This window comes from Lygodium microphyllum, chromosome 4 (assembly GCF_053477565.2).
Source record: "Lygodium microphyllum isolate KBCC chromosome 4, Lygodium_microphyllum_v1.1.10, whole genome shotgun sequence".
In the NCBI taxonomy this organism is placed as follows: Eukaryota; Viridiplantae; Streptophyta; class Polypodiopsida; order Schizaeales; family Lygodiaceae; genus Lygodium; species Lygodium microphyllum.
In genome coordinates, this window is record NC_141138.1 from 157,506,926 (window position 1) to 157,532,265 (window position 25,340).

A 25,340-nucleotide genomic window follows, 5' to 3' on the forward strand; every position below is an offset into this window, starting at 1 on the left:
GCCAAGTTTACAGCAGTCGTAAATAAACCAAACTCGGGGAACCTTTGCAAGCAACAAATGTTTCACTATCTACTGCATGATAGATCCTTCTGACTAAATGAACAAACTGTTTCTAACTCATCCAAGTCCACCTAGCCAGCCTTACATGCCACATAATCTAAACTGACTAAGCAGGCTGCGGAACATGAAAGCCACCACTCCTGTTTCTTAAAACTTTCCTCACATCTGCAGCTCCCTGCACCCACATTTCCTTTTGGTGGCCACCCCTCTGTCAGGGAGTTCTACCACAACTCCATCTCATTAAAACAGCATAACAGTAGCAACAGGAAATGAACCCCTCCAACAGTCAGCCACCAAAACTGCAACAGGAAATGAATTTTCTGACAAACAGCCACCAAAACTGCAACAGGACATAGATTGGACCCCTAAGCTGAAGCAGTGATACCATACAATATAATCCATCAAGCACAGTGAGACACATGAGCAAGACATTAACAAAAGAAGTGACACATGATACACACACAGACACGTATCGTCTGGGTACACTATACAACCAATTATGTGACACATGAAAATAGGCACTGAAATAGACTCCCTACAATAGTCCTCCAAGTGAGATTGACAAGGACATATGTAGAGAAATTGGCAAGGACATATGTAGATATCCATAATTCTAAAAGTTATATGTGACACAAAAGGTCAAACTAAGGTGGCCTTTTAACAATTGTCAAAGATATCAAAGCATTCAAGGAGCCCCTAAACTTCTAACAGGACAATCATATTCACAAGCATGCATTCATGAACCTTGTCTGAATGTTAATGAGCATGTCAAGAACTTCCCAAAACGATTATAGAATGTCATCAATCTACCTTTAGGTGCATCTACATCCTCTACTTCCCAGAGTGTACTTGAGCCAAATGCTGAAGTTTCTGCAGTTTGTGCACCTGTGCTTTCTAGACCATTGCTACCATCTTTCTGTTGAGAATTATCTGGAACTTCAACAACACTAGCTTCATCTTTCTGTTGAGAATTATCTGGAACTTCCACAACACTAACTTTGCTTCCATTTTCCTGTTCCTGTTCAGCTTCACAGTTTTGTTCCGCTGTCACCTCTAAAATGTCCCTGAAATGATAAGCAACCCATCTTTAGAAATACAACGGAGGGTCCTTGGAAAACAGTGTCCTTCTCCAACTATCACATTTGCTACAATGTAAAATATGCATGCGGAGGGTTTTAACACGCATGCACACAAAAACCTACATGTAAAAGGCCTGCAACAAGCCTTCACCTGCTTTCAAAGCTTGACTCAGAAAAGCAGGCATCCTGTTGATCTTGTGCAGCCTGTCCAAGATCACTTTTTGGTAAACCTGGAAGAAGAGCTACCTGCACCAGATGGAAAGCTAATATTCATCTCAGTGTGAATAAGAGGGTCCTTGGGACCCACAAATATCAGTATTTTGCAGTTTCTATTCATAGTGAACTTTTACCAATCATTATAGTTAGAATACTGAACAACACCACTCAGAGTCTTATGTGGTAAAATGACCTGCGGATCTGAATCTGTTCTTGCATATCTGCTGTGACGACTCCAACCTTCCACTATTAAACGATATGCTTCATCCCTAAAGAGAAAGGAGGCAAAAAAATTCTGCACAACAATTTGAAGATGAAGAACATGCTGTAAAGCCCAGTTGATGCAAGCTGAACATTACTTCACAACTGAGAAAGTTTGCCACCATTCCTTGCTTTCACTTGGTAAAACTTCAAATGACAACAGGTCCATTTTGACTACTTACCTTCTTTCCCCAAGCAACAATTTCAATGGCATTCGGAAACAATCCTGCTGTCCTTGCTTTGCGAATACTTGTTACATCTTTGAGCACTATCACTTTCTGCGTCAACAACCAGATTCAAGTAAGCTACTCTATAACTTTAAGTATTTCTAGCCAATGTATGAAATAACCTCATGATTCAAACACGTCATGAACATGTGATGTTTGTCATCAAGAATTCCAATAACTCCATATAGCACTATCATCACAGACTGTGAAGATGTAAAGCTGTGGTTCAGCTTTCCATTTTATGAAGATGCAGCATGCATAGATCAAACCTATGAAGCATCGATACTTCAAAGGTACTTCACTTCTTACGAAAGAGCTACCAAGGATGTGTCAGCAGATACCTAAAAGCTATTAACCCAGGTATTACAAGCCCACAAGTGATCAAAAAGGGGGATTAACAAAGTCCAAAATATTTAATCCCTGTTCTATCTGACAGCTAATGGGAAAATGAAGTGCCAAGTTGCAACAGAGGTACAAAAGACCATCCCAAATCGTTTACAAGTTTTCTTCTACTGCTAAAAATCTTCACAATGTCCATTCCTAAAACAGGGGTGAATCTGGTTAACAAGAGGTCATAAAATGTAATGCTAGAACAATCATTTGATAGCTCTGGATTTTCGCACCCAACACTTTTTACATATACTGACAAGGCCTTGTTAAAAAATGCACTATTGAAATCCACCAATTTGATCTCTCTATGTATTAGTAAGCATGCTCACATCTGAAACTGTTAAGCTTGAAGATGGCACTTGTTATGACTTACCAACATGAATAAGATCCATAGTAATATAGTCCAAATATCGCATTTAAAATGAAAGCTGTTGTGTCAACCAACAGGCAGAAAGGCCACACTCATTAGAGAGCAGAGCCAAAAAAGACTTGGCTTCTTCACCTATACTAATATCTCATCACTCATGTTTGTTGCATTATCAAGGGCATATGAAGGTACGATGGGGTTTGCAAATAAAATATTGAGAAAATACATACACAACTAAAACACAGTGAACTCAGTCTAGAACACAATGTGCAAAAGAAGCAGCGGATGTATCTGATGAATGAATGCAGTAATGAAGGTACAAATGTGTGAGTGCCCAAGGAGCAAAGCTGTCCACAACAACCACTGGTTCTCATGGGAGTGGGCTGAGGGAGAGTGCCGGAGAGTGTCATCCTCCATGTATGGATCCCGCCGACTGCAGCAAAACCACCAATCAAGATATTCATGTACGAGACAAAAGCTGAGGGTGATGAAATGCAACTCCCAAGGGCCACTGGATGGTGAAGATGCCAAATATGATGTCCTGAAAGAAGTGGGCAGCAAAAATACAGAAGCTGGAGGTCTGAAGAATGCAGGTGACAGTTGCAGAAGGTGATGAGGGAGACCTCCTGAAGGCAGGGTGGCAGCAGCACTGGCAGCAGCTGGTGGAGTTCAGTGGCAGCAATGCTCACTGGGTAGCACCCTGTGACGCTGGGCAGCAACACCTCAGACTGGAGAAGAAGCTGATGAGGATGGTAATGATGATGAGAGTAATGATGATCGTACTAGCTATGGCCAGGATTCAAATCATGTGCACACTGAGTCCCTATTTAGAGAACATAGTAGAGCTAGAAAAGGCCTGTTGTATGAAATAATGCATTTTTGGGTCTATTTAATGAGCCTTAACAATACGATGATTTAGGAGGCAAGTTTGCGTGTCTCAACAGGTCATTTCATGTGTTGGGACATGTATATAAAGAAGTCAAGTGCTGTCTTAGGAAGAGAGCACGAAATAACAGACATTTACTACTAGAGTGCAAGTTAACCTTCAAAAGCAGTTTGTTTGATCTGTATTCCCATCTGTGAGTTTATACCAATGTGTCTATATTAAAATTCACTTCTAAATAAATTAATCATGAAACCAGCATATCTGTAATAAATCGGTGTCTTCAAAATGCAAATAAGAGATACTGGAATACATCAAATATCACAGCTCTGACCATTTAAAACTAAATAATCATTTAGCCACCACACTTCATAACTTCCATGTAGATTCATTTCCCCAGAAAGAGCAGAATAAGCCTGATGCATTTCTTGCACTTGCCTTCTTTTCATAGCCGAAAATGTTTGAGTAGAAGCATACATAATGCTCAAACAAATACATATGACCCTGCATTATATTAGATATTGTTAGCAAAGCCCAACAAGGACCTGAACAGAAATTTACTGTTGCTTGTGGGACACAGCAAACCTGAAGCAGAATCTTCTTCTGCAGGGCACAATTAAAATCCCGTATAAGTACCTGCCAATGTGAATTCATCCCCAATCTCAAAACTTGTATCTATCGAAGGCATTCATCCTAGAGAAAAGGATTATCCTCCCCACTATTAAACAACCCAATTGGCAATAATATATAGCTCGTTGATGCCTCTACAATATACAAAGGCATAGAAAGAGTATAGCATGAACTTGCCAGTAATGACATGGAAACATTGTTGCAAATCACACACCAGAATACCATACATGCTCACATAAAGTGCCAAAATATAAAGTTGCACCTGAAGATTTATGGCATGTCAACTGGATGCAAAGAAACAAGACGCATTTCAAGTGTGCATTCAACTATATAGACACAAAAGTTATTATTTCAACGTGAATATTGCAAGTATCAAGTATTTGAAGGCCAAAACTTGTGGGAGAGGATCATCATAGTTCACTTTCCATTTCAATAATGATAGAGTCACACCTACTTCTCTTTATTTTGGTTTACTACAAAACTGAAGACAATTGAAGTGAGTGCAAAAGAGTTAAACGATCAGGAAGAATTGAAAAATCAGAAAATATATCACATTGATCTCAACTTTCAAGAACTAGTGTCACTTCAAGCTTGACAGGATCACACCAACACGTATGCAAGCAACAGTCTTCTCCCAAGAATGCCACCATGAGTGAAAACATACTATGCATATGTGCATAAAGAAGTGTTATAAGCAGGACAACTGTGAGAGAAAATAGCCATAGCCATCAAATACAAGATATCATACCAAAAGAAGATGAAGTGAACATGAACACTGGTCCTTTCAAACCAGAGGCTCTCTTGCTCCCATGACAATTTTAAAAAATATTCATCCTCTTAACACCTTTACGCAAGCTACACCTTTACGCTCTCAAGGAATGAACTTTCCAAACATCAAGAGGCAGCACAGAAATTTCTGTATTATGATTCACTTCATGTACGAGATCACAAATCTGGTCACCAAATGAGTGAGGATTGATGAGGCATGACGATCATTTTAGTCATGTTTTTGCTAATTTAGTTGTTTGCTTCAGCTCTATAGAAAGAGTTGTATTTGCCTAAACTCAGAACACTGTGGAGGAAGAAATAAAAACATTTGGAAGAATCCAAAATCGAGAGTTGTTTGGACAGACAAGACACCAAGAGGTATTTGGAGTTGAAAAGACCAACTCCCACATGGGCCAACCATTACATCCTTGAGCATTCAAGATGGGTGCCTATAGCATTGGCTATTAAGCATGGATCACTTAGTCCCCAGTGTGACATGCCCTAAAGGCTAGGGCAATTAAGAAGTCCGATACAAAGGACCCAGCCTTTTTATAGGTCTCAATTGTACAATATCTTGTGCAATCACCACCACAATTTGACTCTAGGCTCAAAAGGTGTCCCATCCACATGCCAAAATGGCACGGGTAAGTGATACGGGATGCCCGCCCTTGTGATGAGAATATGGCCCATTATGTTACCAGTCCCAAGCGAGAGGATGAGTTGTGTTTGTGTAGCCTATTGGTCCCAAGCGAGAGGATGAGCCCATGTTCGCGTATGTTACTAGTTCCAAGCTTGGGGATGGATATGGAGGTGAACTCCATGTTCATCCTTCAATGTTTCTCTCTTTATGCCTGTACAGCTTGTATCATGTTGTGTACAAGTTTAGATCGGCGCAGGCATTTCAACAGGTATCTGTTATACTAAAAAAGTATTAGCTCCTTTAACCAACTCCCACTAGCCGAATGCAATGCTCATGTTGAGCCGTTGCAAGATTTTTAGTGAGAACATCTGTAGGGTTATCTTGTGTTTTGATCTTAGTTAGTGTGACTAGACCATCATCCAAAACCTATCTAATAAAGTGATACAGCACATCGATACATTTGATACGTGCATGAAACATGACATTCTTAGCTAGGCATACTGCACTCCGGCTATCACATCTAAGGATAGGTGTTTTGGTGGCCAGCCCAAAATCCTTGACCAAATGACCAAGCCAAACAGCTTGTTTCGAAGCTTTAGTTTAGTGGCTGAAATATATTTAGCCTCAATGGTAGAAAGTGCTACTATCTTTTGCAATCTAGAGCACCAAGAAACTGCCCCACTAGTCAAGGTAAATATGCACCCATTAGTAGACTTACAAGTATCCAAGTCACCTGCCATGTCTGCATCACAATATCCCTGCAAATCTCATGTACCTTTCCATAGCAAATACATTTTCTTTGTGTGTCCTTAAGGTACCAGAAGATGCATTTCACTGCTTCCCAATGTGCTTTGCCAAGATTTGACATAAACCTACTCACGACTCCCACTGCATGAGCAATGTCAAGTCTAGTGGCAACCATAGCATGCATGAGTGACCCATGAGCTGAAGCATAAGGAACACCCTTCATAGAGTTGGTTGCCTTATCATCTTTTGGGCAATCTCCTTTGCTAAGCTTAAGGTATGGTGGTAAAGGAATACCAAGTGGCTTAGCATCTACCATAGAGAAACGATCAAGTACTTTGCTGATATACTTTTCTTGTGAGAGAAATAAGAGCTTCTGCTCTCTATCTCTTGTCACACGCATGCCCAAAATCTATTCAGTTGGACCCAAGTCCTTCATGGAAAAGGGTAAATTCAGCAGTCTTTTCAATGCATTAACATGGTTTTTATGCTTACCAGCAATAAGTATATCATCCACAAAAAGCACAAGTATTATAAGGCTTCCATCATCAGCCTTCTTTATATATAAGCAACATAGTTGTCTCCGTACATACGATACGAATCGCACCATACGATCAGTACCGTACAGATCCGTATGAAAAAACAAGCCAATCTTGGCCACCACATCTGCACGTCCTCCGTGTTGCAACTGCGCTTTAATCCGGCACATTCCGCCTACTTGGCTTTTTTTTTTGCCCCCCCCCCCCCCCCCCCAAAAGCCCTCCTTGGATTCCATCCAGCCGGCAACCCTCTTTGACCATTTGACCCTTCTCTCATCTACAAAAGATGCTCCTCTCCTCCATACTTCCACACCAATTCAGCAAGCATTTGCCATTCTCATCTTCCTCTCTTGGATCTTGAATTGACTTGTGATTTGTCATTCTCATCTCCCATCCCCTCTTTCCCACACCCTATCAAAGCATTTGCCATTCTCGAAACTCATCTCCCGTCCCCTCTAGCCCACACCCTATCAAACCATTTCTCATTTTCATCTCCCATCTCCTCTCTCTCACTCTTGCTCTTTCAACTTTACCCCAACCCTCGAGCCTCCCCCTCTCTTTCAACTTTCAAGTTTCAAGAGTCCAGACTCAACCATCTCTCTCTTTTTTTCGTAAAAGGTAATTGTATTAATTACGAAAAAAGGTACAAGTTTACATGATTACAAGATACACGATGGCTGTAAGCCATCGTGTGTAAAATCTCAGTACAAAACCACAAAAGAGTTACTCAAGTCATGGCAAAGACGCAGAGGAAATTGCCATATGCCAGGGAAGTAAGTCCTCCCGAGGAAGCAAGTCATAGTGCCGAATGAGATCTATCTGCCAATGCAAGAGACCTTTAAGCCTCGCAATGTGTCCTGGAACATTAGAGGCCAAATCAAAAAGAAAGGCATTCCGAGTGGTCCAATTGTGCCAGCATCCCCAGTATCTAAGAAAGTGGAACAAGATCTTCATATGCAACTATGCCGGTGTGGGGTATTTTGGCTGTACAAAAACCCAATCGAAAGGGCTTAGCGAGAAACCAACCATAGCTCGCCAAACCGCTGACAAAAGCGACCAGAAATTCTTAGCGAGAGGGCAAGAAAAAAATCAATGACGGGGCGATTCCACAGTAGTGGTGCAGAAGAAACAATTGCCGTTAGAGATTCGACACTTGGAAAGGGCCGAGGCAAGAGGAAGACGACCAATCATCACCCTCCAAAGAAAGACCTTGCATTTGAAAGGTGTCTTGTTCAACCAGCCCTCCATCACAGTTGCCTTCCACCATGACTGAGATTTCTGCAATCCCCATATAGTATTAGCTTTAGTAACCAGCCATTGATGATATTTAATCAGAAGATGGTACACCTGGTTAGCTGAAGCCTTTTCCAAATTCAACCGACCAACAAGGTCCCAGTCCTGCCAAGGACATTCCAAAGCAAGGGCAGGAAAGGGTTGCCTGCTCTGGATCACCAACAAAAGCTGTTTCCATAAAGCACGGTATCCACGAGGGATTCTGAAACGCCTCCTGGCTGTACGAAACGATATCAAGACATTACGACTGGCAAGGGTGGCATCTGCAAACTGAAGTCTTAAGCCCAAACAGGCCATGCGGTTAAATTTTGATCTGAGTTCGTGTTTGCCTTCCCAGGAAAGTAATCTCGAGGCTGCCAACAATTCCAGTTGAAAAGAGTTAGTATGTAAGCGGTCCTCCGCTGGAGGCCAACGCGCCTTCTGGAGAACCAATTTCCACGAGCCGACCAAATGAACCGTCAGGGATGAGGAAGGACTAGAAAACCAAGAGTCTGCATTAAGAACATGCCACCAAGAGCTCCGAATTTGTGTATTACCATGAAGAAGCCCGCGGTCCTCAAGAAAATAACGAGCTATAACAGCCCACGAGTGATGATCCACGCACATGGCACCAAAAAGAGACCAACGAAGTGCTAACATATGAGTTTCGACATCCAAAATAGCCCCACCACCCATGCATTTAGGAGTACATAAATGCGACCAAGAAATCCATGAAATGCCTGCTTGCAATGAATCCTTCTTCCATAACATGAAACGAATGGGCCGAGTAAGAGCATTCAAAGTAGTATTAGTCCAAGGCAGCAATGGCAAGAAATATGTGAGCATTGGTAGCATAATTGTCTGAGCCACTTTGAGACGAACATGGAAGGGCCAAGCTTGCAACTTCCAATACAGAAACTTAGCTGCCAATTTCTGTGAAATCCACTCTAGTAGTTGCTTCGGCCAAACATCAACACCCAAAGGGTACCCAAGGTGCCTGACAATGGAACCACGAGAAACAACCTGTCCCTACCAACCCAATGACTGTAAATCGGACTCCGTGCAACTGAGAATGGTTGATTTGAAAGCATTGATGCGAAGACCAGAAGCATGACCAAAGAGCGTCCAAACATCTAATGCCTTGCGAATATTGTCCTTGTCCGCACGCAAAATCATAAAGCTGTCATCAGCCAAAGATTGACTAATGAAGTGTTGTCCAAAAGGAAGAGACAATCCAGCCAACTGAGTAGAAGCTGCCATGGAAGATAACATCGAAAGAACCGGATGAGTCGCAAGGGCAAAGAAGAGAGGACTCAAAGGGCAACCCTGTCTCACAGAGCGTGCAAGGATAAATGGCTCTGTAACACCACCATTTAGTATAACTCGCGACAAAGCCGCAGCACTAATGGTGTAGATCAAGCGGGACATCCGAGTACCAAAGCCCATAGTAGACATAAGCTCTGCAATGAAAGACCGGTCTAAATAATCAAAAGTCTTTCCCAGATCCAATTGAATCAATACCACTTCCTGACTAGAGTGCCTTGCATAGTCAATAGCCAATTGCACATTTAAGATATTATGCAGAATGTTTCGGCCCTTAATGAAACCATATTGAAGAGGATGCACAATGGCCAGAAGATGCTTGTGGAGCCGATTCGCCAGCACTTTGGAAAAGATTTTATAGATCGAACCCATCAAAGAGATTGGTCTCCAATGTTGCAACATTGACGGCGAAGGAACTTTTGGAAGCAATTTGATAAGACCTTCTTTCCATGAGGAAGACATGATCCCTGTTTCCCAAACCTGCTGAAACATAGTCGTCAATGGTTTCACCAGTTGGGTAGCAGAACTCTCAAAGAATTCATTGGTGAGACCATTCCAACCGGGACTTTTATCCTTAGGCAGACGTAACAAAACATCCAGAACCTCCTCCTCACAAATATTTGCCTCCAAAGTAGTTTGCATATCAAGTGAAACCTGATGGCGGACTAGATCATAGAAGACTGAGCGTGCATGCGTAACCTGGCCAGAAGGTGAATGCGAAGAACCAAGAAGATCTAGAAAATAATTCCTGCACATATTGACAATAGTCTGAGGATCCGTGACCATTCGACCTTCAGAATCTTGGAGTCGAGTCATATTTTCTCGAGCAGGAGATGCATGCAGAGCGCGGAAGAATTTATGAGACTGACAAGCACTATCTTGCAAATTCTCAGTCAAATGTTGCAATTTGGCCTGCTGATAGGATTTCAACTGAAACTCTTTAATAAGATCAGCCAAACACATTGCCAGTGACAACAGAAATACATCATCTGGAGTGTCCACCAGCAAAGAACGAACCAAAGCCAGTAAGACCTCCGCTGCTTTTCGACGCCGCCGACAAAGAGAGGCATGATGGATCCCATACTGCCGAGCGACCCGCTGTACATTAGAGAGCAATCGTTCAAAAGAAGTAGTGCCCTTAGAGGCGAAGTCCAATAAGAATCTATCAATCAATTGCTTCATATAGCCCTAAAAGATTGAATGCTTCAGATAAGACGAGTTGAAACGCAAAGGGAGTCTATCCAGCAATTGCATAAAAGGTGCAATGGGTTGTGCAAGTATCTCAAGCTGGAGAGAGAAATGGTTCGACAAGGCATATTGCTGCAACACCTGCATTTTCAGTATCTCAGGCAGGAAATCATCATCCTGCATGATGTACATGCGGTCCAACCGTGACCATGTAGTTGCATACTACGCCGAATGGAAAGTAAACCCTGTAGAAGAAGGGTGTAGCCACGACCAGAGATCTTGCTTAAGTATAGCAAGAGCAAACGCATTCCACAGCCGGCTTTCCGGAGCGTCCATCACCGAATACCCTGATGTGGACTGTGAAGAATCAACACACATATTAAAATCCCCCATCAAAAAACACCGTCTGCCAAGTGACAAGGAGGTCTGCAAAGTATTCCAAAGATCCCGGCAGGATAAAGGGTCATTCGGAGCATAGAGGCCCAGCAACCATAAGATCTCGCCTTCAAATAAAATTTCGATTACCACAAAGCGGCCATGTACATCATTTTTAATAAGAACAGGGTGATATTTCTCGTGTACAATCATAAGCACACCAGAATAATGCATGGCATGTGTCCCTGCATAAAACAAGCGAAATCCATGGCAATCCACAACTTTTCCTGCCTCCACGTGACTCTTGTGCTCAACAGCACACAAGACATTCCATTGATTCTCATGCAATACCGTCCACATGGCATGTTGCTTATGGCGAGAACAAATGCCTCACACATTCCACGTGGCTATCTTCATATGTCTTCAAAAAAGAAAATCAAGAATGAGGCACCGCTTGCCTTGATTTAACCTTTTCTGCTAGAATATCAAGGACGCCCTCATCCAAAAAATCAGCTAACACGGCAAAAGATTTCTGATGGCCAGCTTTAGAGGCAGACGGAATATCCACAGTTTTGAGGATGGAACGGGGATAACGACGATCCCATGGTGTAATCACATTACCTCTAGTATCAAAAGCCCACTTAGCGGGTGGGCCCTTTGGACCGTCTGTATATACTTTCCTCATAGACTGATTACGGGGAGCAGAAGCAACCATAGTACGCGCCATATGCTCTACAGACAACATTTCTTTCCTGCGCATATACGTGCACATGGAATCTTGTGAAGTATTAGGCCCAGTATCCGCCAGGCCAGCATCAAGCTTTTTACCTTTTTTTGGACATGCCTCTACCTAGTCATTGCCACGGGAATCCAAACCTGAAACATGTTGCTTGCCTTTATCCAAAACTTTAGGTGGCTGGGTTGCATCCTGTGACGGAGCATCAAGCACCATGTCTTCCATAGGAAGCACAACATGCTCATCATCTGAAGACCGTTGCTTCTCTAGGCATTCAGCCCTAAAATGCCCCAATTTTCCACACGAAAAGCAGTGTCCTCCAAAGTTTCTCCATTTCAAATGAAAGTACAAAGGATGCATGCCAGAGCAATTAAGACATAGCCATGCAGGCCTTTTCCGAGCAGTGTCCCATAACATACACAAACGGTTACGATTTACGGCCCTTAGGCTCGGGGGGACCAAAATAGTGCCCACAACGGCCATGGCATCCTTTAGCAGTGGCAAATAGACAGCCGGGCAATTTTCCACTTCAACCCACACCGGGCATTCACGTTGAAGCAGGCGCTGAAAGTCTGCCATAGGGTGCCATGGCACAACATGGACCTAACGGCGATCAAAGAACAATGGCAGTTTAGACAAGAGATCAACACGATGCTTCTCAGATTTCAACAGCACCTCATAGAAGCCTCGGGGCCTACAAAAATCTCATCAACACACTCCCCTTGTAGCAGATTGTGCAGCCACTGGCGAATATGGGAAAGCACCGGGATCTTGCCAGTGAAGAAGAGTATAACCACACGGTCATAAAACACTGAAAATGAGCGCAAGACGTTTTTCGGGTCCACCGTGGCTTCCAGAACATCTTCAGTGCCAGAGTCAGAAAAAGCCTCATGATTATGCTGGACATAATCGCCAAGCAAAGTGTTGGTAAACTCCAGCAAATGCTCCCAGTCAATATCCTGAGAATCCACAAAATCAAAGGAAACCTGAGCATAAGAACATTCCTGATGGCCCATTGTCTCTTCTGAAATAAGCTTGGAGCGTTTGCCCGCAGGCTGAAAGTCAGGACCAGGAGGCATCTCCTCTGAGCAAGGAACCATATCCTCTGGTTCCTCTGTATCAAAATCCGGACCAAGGGCTACCACCGTTTGGTCAATAAAAGCCACATCCAGACCAGCCATGCTTTTCTCTTCTCTCTCTCTCTCTCGCTCTCTCACTTTCTCGCACTCTCTCTCGCGTTCACTGTACAAGGGCAGATCAGCTCTGTGAGCTGTGCCTCTCTCTCTCTCTCTCTCTCTCTCTCTCTCTCTCTCTCTCTCTCTCTCTCTCTCTCTCTCTCTCTCTCTCTCTCTCTCTCTCTCTCTCTCTCTCTCTCTCTGGGTGTGTATGAGTGCACGCGGGGCAAACAGCCTACCCTTCACGCTGCAGGAACAGGCGACAGGAGACTAAGATGCCTCTTGGTGGCACACAGGTCCCAACCCCACAGGAGCACAGGGGGCGCAGGGCAGGCAGGAAGCGCTAGGCACAAACGATTAGGGTTGGGCGCTCTCTCTGCGTCGCTGATGGTCAGTCTGAGTCGGGGTGACCCCTGCTTGCAGTAGGGGCGGAAAAGAGGATGCGCAGGGTAGCGGGTCAAGCACAGGTGATGCGTCGACGCGGCTGCCTCAGCCCTACACGCTGACGCAGAGCAGGAGACCACAGGCGAATCAGGCGTGCACTCGTTCCTCAACCATCTCTCTCTCTCTCTCTCTCTCTCTCTCTCTCTCTCTCTCTCTCTCTCTCTCTCTCTCTCTCTCTCTCTCTCTCTCTCTCTCTCTCTCTCTCTCTCTCTCTCTCTCTCTGTGTGTGTGGGGCCTCTTCATCCGTCATCAGCACCATGACTCATGAGAAGCACGAGGCCTTTAATTTGCACGCAATCCATGTGGAGAGGGGCACAAAAGAAGTCCAACTCCCACCGTTGGACATGCAAGTATTGCGAGAAGTGCTATACAGGTGGTGCAACTCGGCTTCTCCAACATCCTTCCAAGACAAGGAGGCAAGTTACTCCATGCAAGGAGATCCCTCAAAACATCGCGGAGGAGATTCTCTCCAAGATGAGAGAGGGATCCACAAGAGGAGAAGGAATTGGCTTATCAGCACCAACTCCTATGCCTACTAACGAGGAAGTATCAAATGTGGGTATATCTTCAACCGATGCGGGAGAGGCCTCCACCATTGGTGGTGAAGACTCCACATCCGCATCCGGCTCCAGTAAAAGACAAAGAGTGGAGGCTCATGCAGCGCCGGAGAGACAATCCTCTCTCTCTCAAGCTCCCGATCATGTGCGTGGATCGGTTGCCTTTCTTAGAGAAAGGCACCGACTTGTGGACATTGAAATTGCACGCACGATGATTGAATGCAATCTTGCATTCAATGTCCTAAAGCAAGAGCAATGGAAGAAGATAATAAAAGCCATTGCCAATGTGAGTCCATGTGAAGGTTGGACCGGTGTCATATACAATGACATGAAGATAATAAAAGCCATTGCCAATGTGAGTCCATGTGAAGGTTGGGCCAGTGTCACATACAATGACATGAGGATGAAAAGGATTGATGAAGAGAAGAAGAGGATTGATAGAGCCCTCGATCTTATTCAGGCTGCATGGATAAAATATGGTTGCTTCATTCTCACCGGCAGATGGAGTGATCGTAAGAAGTAGAGCATCATCAACATACTCGTCTCATGTCAGTCTCATGTCCATCCGACACTTATCTTTTTGCAAGCCGTAGATATTGGCAAGAGGGGGAGGAAAACGACGGGCGCATTCATCTACTACCACATTCGGCAAGCTATCATTGAGATATACATTTGTCATTGCCTTTTAAATTTTTTTTACTTTCTTTCATTAGTATAATTGATTTATGCATAACTATCTATCTCCCTATTCCAATTTCTCTCTAATATCTATCTCGATTCTCTCTGTTCCCCCGAGCCCCATCTTTCTTTATTCTTCAATCTTGAAAGTTGAAACTTGAAAGGCTCAAAACTCTCTTTCTCTCTCTAACCTCCAAGTATTATTAATACTTACTTGTAATTTGTAAATTGTGGTTGTACGTGGGCCCCTCGAATGTGGTCCAAGTTGTTACCAACAGTGCATCAAATTGTCGGCATATGGACTGTTTGCTTGAGGCCGAGTTTCCGACGATTATGTGGACTCCATGTGCAAGTCATTGTTTAGACTTACTCGTGGAGGACATTGGGAAGCTCAAGTGGGTGAAGAGGATGATTGCAAAGCTACATCGGTTGTCACCTTCTGCACAGTAAAGGTAAAGGTGCTTGCGATGAATCGTGAACATAGCACAATGGAGTTGAATAAGCCTTCTTCAACTCGCTTTGCTTACCTGTGGTTATTACTGGAGCGCCTTTATGAGATGCGGTCCGACAGTGGTGTCCATTCTATGGAATGAGTGGGATGGACATGAGACAGAGAAGGCCAAAGCCATGTAGCGCATATGCCTTAATGAGCAATTTTGGCAAAAAGCCCATGCCGTTGTCATTGTCGTGACTCCCTTTTATAGGGTGTTACGTATGAGTAATTGCGAGGTGTCCACCATGGGCCTTCTCATTCACTTCTTTAGAGTGGCATTGGTGGAGACACGTGCTTGTACAGTGATCATAAAGACAGCAGAGAGAAGTTGGGCATGGATGCATAAGCCCATCCATGGTTTTGCTGCATTGGTACATCCGGCCTACAAGTCGCCGATGGTCATGGATAATAGAGAGTTCCATTCAGACCAACTTGCTTATTTGACTCGTGTGGTCCCTGTGGATAACCACAATGGAGTGTTGGAGGAGCTAGGATGTTATGTAGATCAAAGAGGGCATGTGGCTTTTGCTTGTCCCACTTGTTGAAAGAGAGAGTCACTTGTGAAGCCTTTATTTTGGTGGCAAAACTTTGGATACGTATTGGAGACCCTTCAACCCTTAGCAATGAGGGTCCTTACCCAAGATTGCTCTTCATGTGCATATGAGAGAAACTGGAGTGCCTATTCTCTCATTCACACAAAGATTCACAATCAGCTTAGCACACAATAATCAGAGCGGCTAGTCTATTGCCGCACTAACTTACGCATGATAAGAGCTCCGATGAGCATGGGTAGTCCAAAGCAAGTAAAGTTTAAACACTTAACCATAAAATTTAAAATTTGTTGTTTTAAACTTTGAACTTTGAAGTTTATACTTTACAATTTAGACTTTAGCATTTACAATACCTGCATTGTGTAGGTGAATGTTGATACATTCAAGTTGACAGGTGACACTCTTCCGAGTGTACATCAAGAGGTGGACGAGGAGGAGGTGATTTTTGTAGAGCTTTATAGAGAGCTTGTAGCAACATATTCTCGTGACACTTGCAATTAATGTGCTCGTGGGCAAGGAGTTCAAGTAGGTGGTAGCAGGGGCATGGTCATTTGACCCCCCTGAGGAGGGGTGGTTCGAGTGGCTTGCAAACATATGTAAAGCGTGGCTCTAGTAGCTCACATCTTGTACCTCATGACAACATCCCCCCCTTGCCTACACAATCGCCACCTAGGAAGCCATCATTTTATGATGATGATAACCTCATCAGTGAGGATGAGTATGAGTGTGTCTTATCATCCGATAGCGAGGAGTCATCTTCAAACTCTCTTGATGAGCACTTAGATGGTTCTAATTATAATGATGATGATGCCTCATCATAGATTCATAGGTCTCTCTCTCTTTTTTGTATCTACTATCATTATACCCACATGTAGGATGCCACTATGATACACTAGATTGTAGTTGTAACTTGTATCGCATGTTTTGCACAACCCATGCGACCGCGATGATCACCCTCATGTATTCATCTTATTTTGTAATGAAATGACTATTTCCACTTTAAACGTGTATTCTATCATTTGATGATTTATTGTTTTTTTTAAATCATGTTAGATTTTTTTGGTACTAATATCGTACCATACCTTATAAAATCATAAGGTAGCATTTAGTACCGTACTTTATCGTACCGTACCTTTTGTACCTGACAACTATGATAAGCAGTAATCTACATTACTTCTTTTGAATCCATATGAGAGTATGGAGGCATCAAACTTTTTATACCACTGTCTAGGAGTCTATTTCACACCATACAAACTTCTCTTAAGCCTACACACCAAGTGCTCCTTTCCTGGCATAACAAAGCCTTCTAGGCCCTAGCTATTTCATGTACAGCTCTTCTTCTAAATTACCATGTAGGAATGCAATTCTAGCATCCATCTCTTCAAGTTCAAGATCCATAGCTACTACGATAGCAAACAATACCCGAAGAGTAGTCATTTCAACAACATGTGAAAAGACTTCTCGAAAGTCAATCCCCTCTTTCTATGTATAGCCCTAAGTCACAAGCGTAGCTTTGTATTTGGGTTTGCCATCCACACACTTGATTTTATAGACCCATTTGTTAGAAATAGTTTTCCTATCTTTGAGCAATGAAACCAAATCCCAAGTATCATTTTGATACAATGACTTCATTTCTTCCTACATAGCTAGCTTCCACTTTTTTTGTAACTCATATAATAATGCCTCTTTATATGTGAGAGCCTCACCCTCATCTATGAGTAAAATGCAGTCCAAAGAGGAAACAAACCTCTATATAGGTCTCCTCACACGTGTAGACCTTCTTAACCAATGATTTGTGTTATCAAGCAATGGAGTCCAAAGGAATATCAATGACCTCATTATTTGGTTGCTGAACTGCATTTTAAGGTTGTTGTAATACATGCTTAGGCTGTTGTAATTCATTTTCAACATGTTGATTTTGTTACCCAAGCTGATTTTCAACATCCCTTTGTTGCTCATTTTCATCTGGCTCAATGACGATACGGTGATTATTATGACCAGCATCAAATGGAGCTGAATTTTTAGTGTGGCTAATGGTTGTTCAAGTGGCTGATCATGCTGAAATTTTACTTTCTTTTTGTCCAAATCACCAGATGTGACATTTTTCAGCAGTTTTAACTTATTAAATACCACATCTCAACTGCGTAGCATCTTTTTCATGCTTGGAACCCAAACTCTATAGCCCATTTCACCTTCATCTCCATAAGTGCACGATGTGGAGATCAGTTGCAAATATGCACCCTGATTTTAAGTACCTCTCCCCAAAACAATTGTGGGAGATTAGCTGTGGACAACATGCACCGAATCCTCTCACATAAAGTGTGATTCTCTCCCCAAAACAATTGTGGGAGATTAGCTGTGGACAACATGCACCGAATCCTCTCACATAAAATGTGATTCATTCCCTCAGCCACACCATTAGATGACAGATTATAATCAGCCATTAGCTCTAGTTTAATCCCATTGACATCACAAAACTTGTTGAATTCTTTAGAAACATACTCTCCCCCATTGTCTGTTCTTATGCATTTTAATTTTAAGCCCTTTTGAGTACTAACAAATGCATTAAACTTTTTTAAGGCGTCCAATGCCTTGCTTTTTTGCTTAAGCAAGTAAATCCATAGCTTTCTAGAATGGTCATCAATAAAAGACACAAAATATCGAAAACCACTATGAGTTTTTATTGGCATTGTGCATACATCAGAATGGACTAAATCCAAGATACATGCCTTCCTAGAGGCTCCATGAGAGTATAAACTCTTTACATGTTTTCCCAAAACACGGTCATCACAAAAATCAAGCTTTGAGTTTTTCACATCAACACTTCCAAGTGAAAAAAGTGCCTGTAAACCCTTTTGGCTCATGTGTCCAAGACGCTTGTGCCATAACTCCATGTGTGACTGCACTTCAGCAACTGCAACAAACTTTCCAAGAAGTATCTTGCAGTGAAGAAAATATAGAATTCTCTTTCTACTACCTCTAGTAACTAGCATAGAGTCTTTCTATATCTTCCACATTCCACCACCAAAGGTAGTGAAGTAACCCTTGTTGTCTAGCTATCCAACAGAAAGCAAGCTCTTCTTAATGCCAGGTACACTTTCTATGAGCATAACTCAATAATTCACGTGCAAAATTGCAGTCTGCATAACTCTGTATTTACTGTTTTTACTATCTCTTGACCTGTTCTCATCCTTATTCCATTCCAGATCTATTCCATACCAGTTGGACTACAAACCCTTTGACCCTAGCATCATTCCAGTAGTAAAACAGTCCCACAAACAGCATTCAATCAGAGTTAAAAACCCTCTTCCCGTGTGTCATGGTCATCACTTTCTTTTGTTCCTGCATTGGAGAAGCAATTAGCTGCTCTTGAACCTAGATAGTGAGACTCTTGCCTCGGTAGAAGTGCAAAGAAAACACAGAACTGTACATTCGATGGAATCAGCCCATCATGCAAAGCATTTCCTATGAGAATAGAGAGAGAGTTGACCAAAGGGAGCAAGCTCTACCTCCGTACATGAGTTACAGACGAATAAGTACTCTCCATAGCTCATATACTTGCAGCAATCTACCCTCAGCCCCTGAAAACTTTACTCTCAGATTTGCCCCTCCTGCCTATTACGTTTTTTTTTTCAATGCTCTCTCTCTTTTGGGAATTTATACCCAAATTGTGACACATGGCATACATGTAACAATTTTCTTGTTTAAACCTTCTGGTCTAAAATTCTCCATGATGGGTGCAAAATTTGACCTCGTCACAGAACAGAGAATTATTCCTTGTGCAAAAATGAAAGTAATGATGTGAACAGATTCTGGGGTCTAAAAATAGTAACTCTCTAAATTTTAGGGATGGTAACCCTTGCATTTCTCAAGTTGTTCTGAGCAACATTTATCATTGCAACCACATCAAAAAGTGTAATGTGACTCATTTACAGTGACTTTTATTCCGTGAGCATTCTTATATATGCATATTCTATCTTGGCCAGGCTCATTGTCCTACACCATCTCCAGTGGCTAAGCACACAATCCTAAACCATTGGCATTCTATTCCTCAGTGGCCATTCAATCTGGTCCCAAGGCTCAAACAAACCATTAGTCTAATTTCTTCCAATGGCTGCCTCTTCTGGCCATGTAAAGATCTCGACTTAATCCAAGAGAACTTTGGGGGTAGAAAGTAACAGCAACTAAAGAAAAGAAAATTAAAATATTTATATAAGTAAATAATTAAAGCAACTGAAAAAGTATCACCACCAGGTGACACCTTTTCTATTTCTTTAGGGGTAGAGCTGTCATCCTTCTCGTTCTTTTTGCCTTTTGCATTAGCCTACTTCTTGCGTTCTTACTCCTTTTTATAGTACCTGCAATCGGACTTTTTATGCTCTTTGTGTCCACACTGATAACAAGTGACATCTTGCTGTTTTTCCTTGCTTTTGTTGCGATTTTTGTTCTTATTTGCAGCATTTGATCTCTTTTCAATTGGTCCACTTACATTGTGGGCTGATCCGTTGTTTTCCCCACTTGCCTTGCATCTAATCTCCTCATTGAGAATAGAACCACACACATCATCAAATGTCAAGTTGGAGCTGTTGCTCAATAACACAACCAATGCTTCCCATGAATTTGGCAAATTCATGAGCAAGAACATAGCCCTCAACTTAAGATCAAAAGTGGGCAAGCCTCGTCCTGTAACTAGCTCAAAATACCAATGAAAGCATTTAAATGTTCTAAGGCGGACTTAGACTCATCAAGCTTCAAGTTGACTAACTTTTGCAAGAGATGGACCTAATTAACAAGAGTTGTATTCTCATATGCAGCCTTGAGTTTCTCCCAAACTGCATAAGCAGTGTTAAGTCCCTTAATATCAACCAAGATATCATCTGTGACAGCCATTTTAATGTAAGTAATGGCTTTCTTATTCATTTTAGCACAATCCTAGTCTGACAAAGCAACAAGCTTATGTTCTGCCAAAGCATCATCACAATCCTTCAAAAAAAGTATACCCTCCATCCGATCTTTCCAAAAATCAAAGCTATTGCCATCAAATTTACGAATCTCAAAAAGATTCTTTGTGTCAGATGTAGATGCACTGCCAGCCATCTTTAGCAATAAAAGAATGTAATAAAATCCTGAATACTTTCAGCCAATGGCAAGGTTGCTGAATATGACAGCAAGTACACACACTTACTTCCAAAGGTGTCCAAGAAGCAAATATTTTGCTGCAATTTCAGTTCCAAGAGCTAACTACAGCATGTACATTAACCAAATCTGATACATATGCATAAATGACAACTCCCACTTCAATAATACATCACCGTAATGCCCAAATGCAATAACCTGAGTGCTGTATGTACCACTATTTCACTGCATAATGAGCATTCAGCAATACATGTACCCAGAGAAGCTGCACCTTTACAACATTTAATACATCCCGAATCCAAATTTCTCCCACTCAGCAGTGAATATGCTGTAATTTCACTGTCAAAGCACAAATTGGCTAAAAATGCATCAACAATGTAAAAAGCCCCAAAATTTTTGCAATAAATCTGCCCCAATTGCATTACTTCATCATCCCGAGCGTAAAAGACGGGCAAACGTTGCAGAAATTTCACAAATTTTGCAAAATCCCCAAATTTCAGGGTCAAAATGTGCACAAATCACAATGAAATTGGCTCAAGTCAGAAAAATTTCACTTGTATAAGAAAAGCCCCAAAATTTTTGAAGCAAATGCACACAATGTCTGCAATTTATGGGTCAGATGTCACTGCTTTGCATGACAAGCATTAAATCTCAGTAAAGCCCCAAATTTCCAAGCATAAATCTGCACAAATCTGGGCGTTGTGCTTACGCACGTGAAACCCCTATCAGACCAAGGGTTTGCTTGCTGAAAATAATTTAAAAATGTCAAAAAAGACTGAAAAAAATGTTGAAGAGCCAGCCCGTTGACTTGTCGACTGCTTGCAAGCTGTCGCCAACAGAGATGCTGACCCAAGATATTGTGTTTGGTCGCCGCTAACCTATCACCTGTCCCGTTGACTGCTGGAATGCACCACCCACTGCAATTCGTGCCATGCGATTGCACCCCATAACTATCCCCTGCATAAAATCGTCACGCCTGCCTATCGCCTCAAGCTTGCTGGTCAAACTGACCACCAATTGACCATGACTACCTATCTCTATCCTAGAGAAGTGCACACTCTCTTACCAATGCTCCGATACCAGTTTGAAGGGCGTGAGAGAAAGCACTCATGTGGTGTGGGCATCAATCGAGGTGTGTTCAGCAGTGCAGTGCTGTGAGAGAGTCGAGAGATGGGCGTGTACCAGTATGGTACACACAAAGAATAAAAGAATGTATTTATACTTAGGGTACAGTACACTTACACTTGCAAGGGTGTGTTCACATGTGTAAATAAATATATACACGGGAGTAGCGTAAGGGCCTTTACACCCAACACTTCTTTAAAGCAACCCCAAAGCATGATTAATTAATCAATTAAATTTTTTTATTAAAGATAAATGTGTTCCTAGAGAGTGTCTATGTCCCATAAGCACAAACCCTATTGGGAGGACCCAAACTTTCTATATATAGGCATGTTGCCCTCCATCCAGCCTCAATCTCGTTTTTGCAACTTGCAGGTGCTAGAGCTCTATTGTCCACACCCTATTCGCAGAGGATCTCTCAACCAGAGTTGTTCGCCATTGTCATCTATCATCAAGCACCTGTTTCTCAGCAATCCTTCGCAGATTTCAACTGTTTCCAACCATCTCTCCATTTCTGGTCAACCAGGTGGCTGCTATCTATACCAGTTTTCAGCATTTACTTCTGCACACTTCCCCATAGCTGTGTTTCAGTCAGATCTGCTGCTGCCTGCAGCTAGTGACCACCTGGACAGCTGCAATTTTGTTCATATTGTTGTCACCCAACTGCTGACCTCCAGGATCTGCATTTTGCTGATCCTATGCATCTCCCAATTGCTGCATCATCCTCTTCCTCCTGCCTTTGCAGTTTTCAGCTTGTCTTCTACCCATCTTTCTCACTAATCCAACATCCTACTGCTGCATTTGCTGCTGCTAGACACAATCGGAGGCTGCCTTGCTGTGTTTCATGATCTGTCAGAGCACAATACCACTCCAGCTCGTACACTCTACCCCAATCCTAAGATACCAAAATTTAGGGGTCAATATTCTTCACTACATAGTGTGTTTGTTGCATTGAGCATTGTATTCTATTCAATATTTCATTCACTATATATCATTGTCTCTATGTTACCCTAAACCTACCATGTTTCTTTATCAAACTGTGCATTTTTCGTACGTTTGTGTTGTGCTTTTTGTGGTAGAGCAGTTCTTAACAATATCAATGCAAATCTGTTATTTTAGGGCATGAGAATATGTGCCAAACCATTGGAAGCTCATGGGCCAAGATGGTCCAAACATGACAAGTCTATTCCCACTCTCAAATGGGGTTAAGGGATCATAGAAGGCCCAAACAAAAGAAAATCAGTGTTCTTCACAACAAATCTGCACCAAACAACGAGTAATGTGTGGTCTCCTCTTCATAGAAGGCTCTGAGTGCTCTCTTTTGGCTCAGGTGCCATGTGAAAGTGTGCAACGAAAGAAGAACACGAACACACAAAGAGAAGGGAAGAGAAAGGCTGCAATGAAAGAAGAGAATGGAACAAGAAAATCGGCACTTAACTCCAAGGGAATGCTGAATACATTCTAGGTTGGTCAATCCTTGCACACATCCCAAAGCATAAGTGAGGGCACCCAATCAAGCTGATGATGAAAGGAAGCACAAATGATGGAGGGATGCCACTGGAATTCGGAGTGTTTTGCAAATTGCAAGACAAAGTGTCTGCCAATGACTGGGAGCAACTATAAATAGTTGATCATGACCAAAATTGGCTAACTACTATAAAAGAATGAAGCTTTGAGACTTACTATGATCAGTGTGGCAAACACACATGTTTCTACAGCTTTGCTTGGTTATTCACCGATGTAGCAATGAGTAGCACTTTCAAAGCCATGGGTATGTACAATTGCAATTGATTGTTTACTAGTACAATGACTATCAACTTACATGATTGTACATGGCAATACATGGAGTAACATCTACAGCTTGGTTACTTGAAACTATGTATAGACATTTCTATATTAGCTAAAAAATGGAGTAACAACAATGTGCTTAGTTACTTGGAACCATGTCTAGATAACACTAGGAATACATGCACTAGCGGCAGCATGCTTGGTTGCTCAAAAATATGTATTGGGTTGAATCTTAACTATGTACAATCAAGGTTGCCTGCAATGTTTCAAGGAAGGGGTATGTCACCAAAATGAAAAATGGGCTTGATGATTTGATTAAAATGAACTCTATTTCTAGTATCCCTAGCTCCTCGCACAATGACCATTGCATCAACAATGAAGGATTTGACACCTAGGCATATCATGGACAAGTGTACAAGCTAATGTTGTAAGCACAGGAAAAAAAACGTGAGAATGACAATACTTTGAACTTAACCAACATGATCAATTAGCACCATCAAAGTTAAAAGAGAGCGACAGAGAGGGAGAGAGAGAAAAGAGAGTCCAAACCACACAGGAGAGAGAGAGAGAGAGAGAGAGAGAGAAAAAAAGAAGAGAGTCCACACCACACACCACGTTGAGAGGGAAACCAATCCCTTCCCCTTTACAAGAATTTATTAAAACAAACCACGGGCACCAAGTATTTGAACCATATACAAAAGGGTTTATTTGCTATAATTTTTAAAATTAGTGTTTTGAAACCCTAATTTGTGTATACTCCAAGCAGCAAGCTGATTTTCTTCTTTACTGCTTAGACTAGATCAAGCTAAGTAGAAAAGTGCTTCTTGGATGAGTGATAGATAAAAGAGTACAAAGCATGGGGCTGAAAATTTCATCACGAGAGCTTGTTAAAAATAAAAAGAGAGATCTCCAATATATAGGCGTAGGCCTTGGGTACTCAAAAATAAAAAATAGAGGCTACAAATGATAAGTGTTCACTAAAAATAGCAAGTGCAAGGACACTTATCTTTTCAAAATAACACATCTCTTATTCTAGATGCCACATGTCACTTTTCTAGAGAAAGAGACTTCTAAACCTTCTACTCTTAAAAATCCCTTAAATGGTTAAGAATTTAAGATAGCTCCTAAAGACAAAATTGTTCCTTGCGAAGTTCTAGAGCCTTTGATACAAATGGAATTTCCATTTGAGCAATTTCTAAAAATACTAGTCTTCTAAATATTAGATGTCACCAAATTTAGATTCTAGAGAGCTTTATTATATAGATTCACCAGTTCATAGTTTGTTTGTTTGATCATTTGCATCCAGTTTCACTTTCTAAAACCACTCATTACATGGACTTCTAGTCAATGTGACTACCAGAGTGTAAAATTCTTAGTTGTCTGAGCTTTTTGGTCAATCTAACCGCCCAACTAAATTTGTATTTCTCTTGGGCATCTCGTCAATGACGACCCAAGTATAATTATAGGGTGTTCTAGCCATTGGCCATCCTTAAATAGAAAAATAAACATTTAATCATATTTTGACATACTCAAATAATACAAGCTGCCTTTCAAAGTATATGAGCATCAAATTAATTTAAATCATTGAGCCAATATTATTGGTAACAATTGATATATGAAAGGTTGATTACAATGTGGTACAAAGACATAGCAAAAGAAAGAAAGTGTAATGTGAAACTTTCATTACTTGAAACTTTG

At 41.8% G+C, this 25,340-nt stretch overlaps 1 protein-coding gene across 1 annotated transcript in view; it reads right to left on the reverse strand.

Moving 5' to 3' along the window:
• LOC148037820 (protein VASCULAR ASSOCIATED DEATH 1, chloroplastic-like) overlaps positions 1–25,340 on the reverse strand; it is a 115,511-nt gene that overhangs the window by 50,454 nt on the left and 39,717 nt on the right. Inside the window, exons 3-8 of the mRNA XM_087676779.1 lie at positions 4,069–4,119; positions 3,922–3,987; positions 1,799–1,894; positions 1,549–1,650; positions 1,291–1,385; positions 871–1,124 (exon numbers count right to left, since the gene is read on the reverse strand). Coding sequence (XP_087532905.1) covers positions 871–1,124; positions 1,291–1,385; positions 1,549–1,650; positions 1,799–1,894; positions 3,922–3,987; positions 4,069–4,119 — 664 coding nt within the window. The remainder of the gene's footprint in view (positions 1–870; positions 1,125–1,290; positions 1,386–1,548; positions 1,651–1,798; positions 1,895–3,921; positions 3,988–4,068; positions 4,120–25,340) is intronic.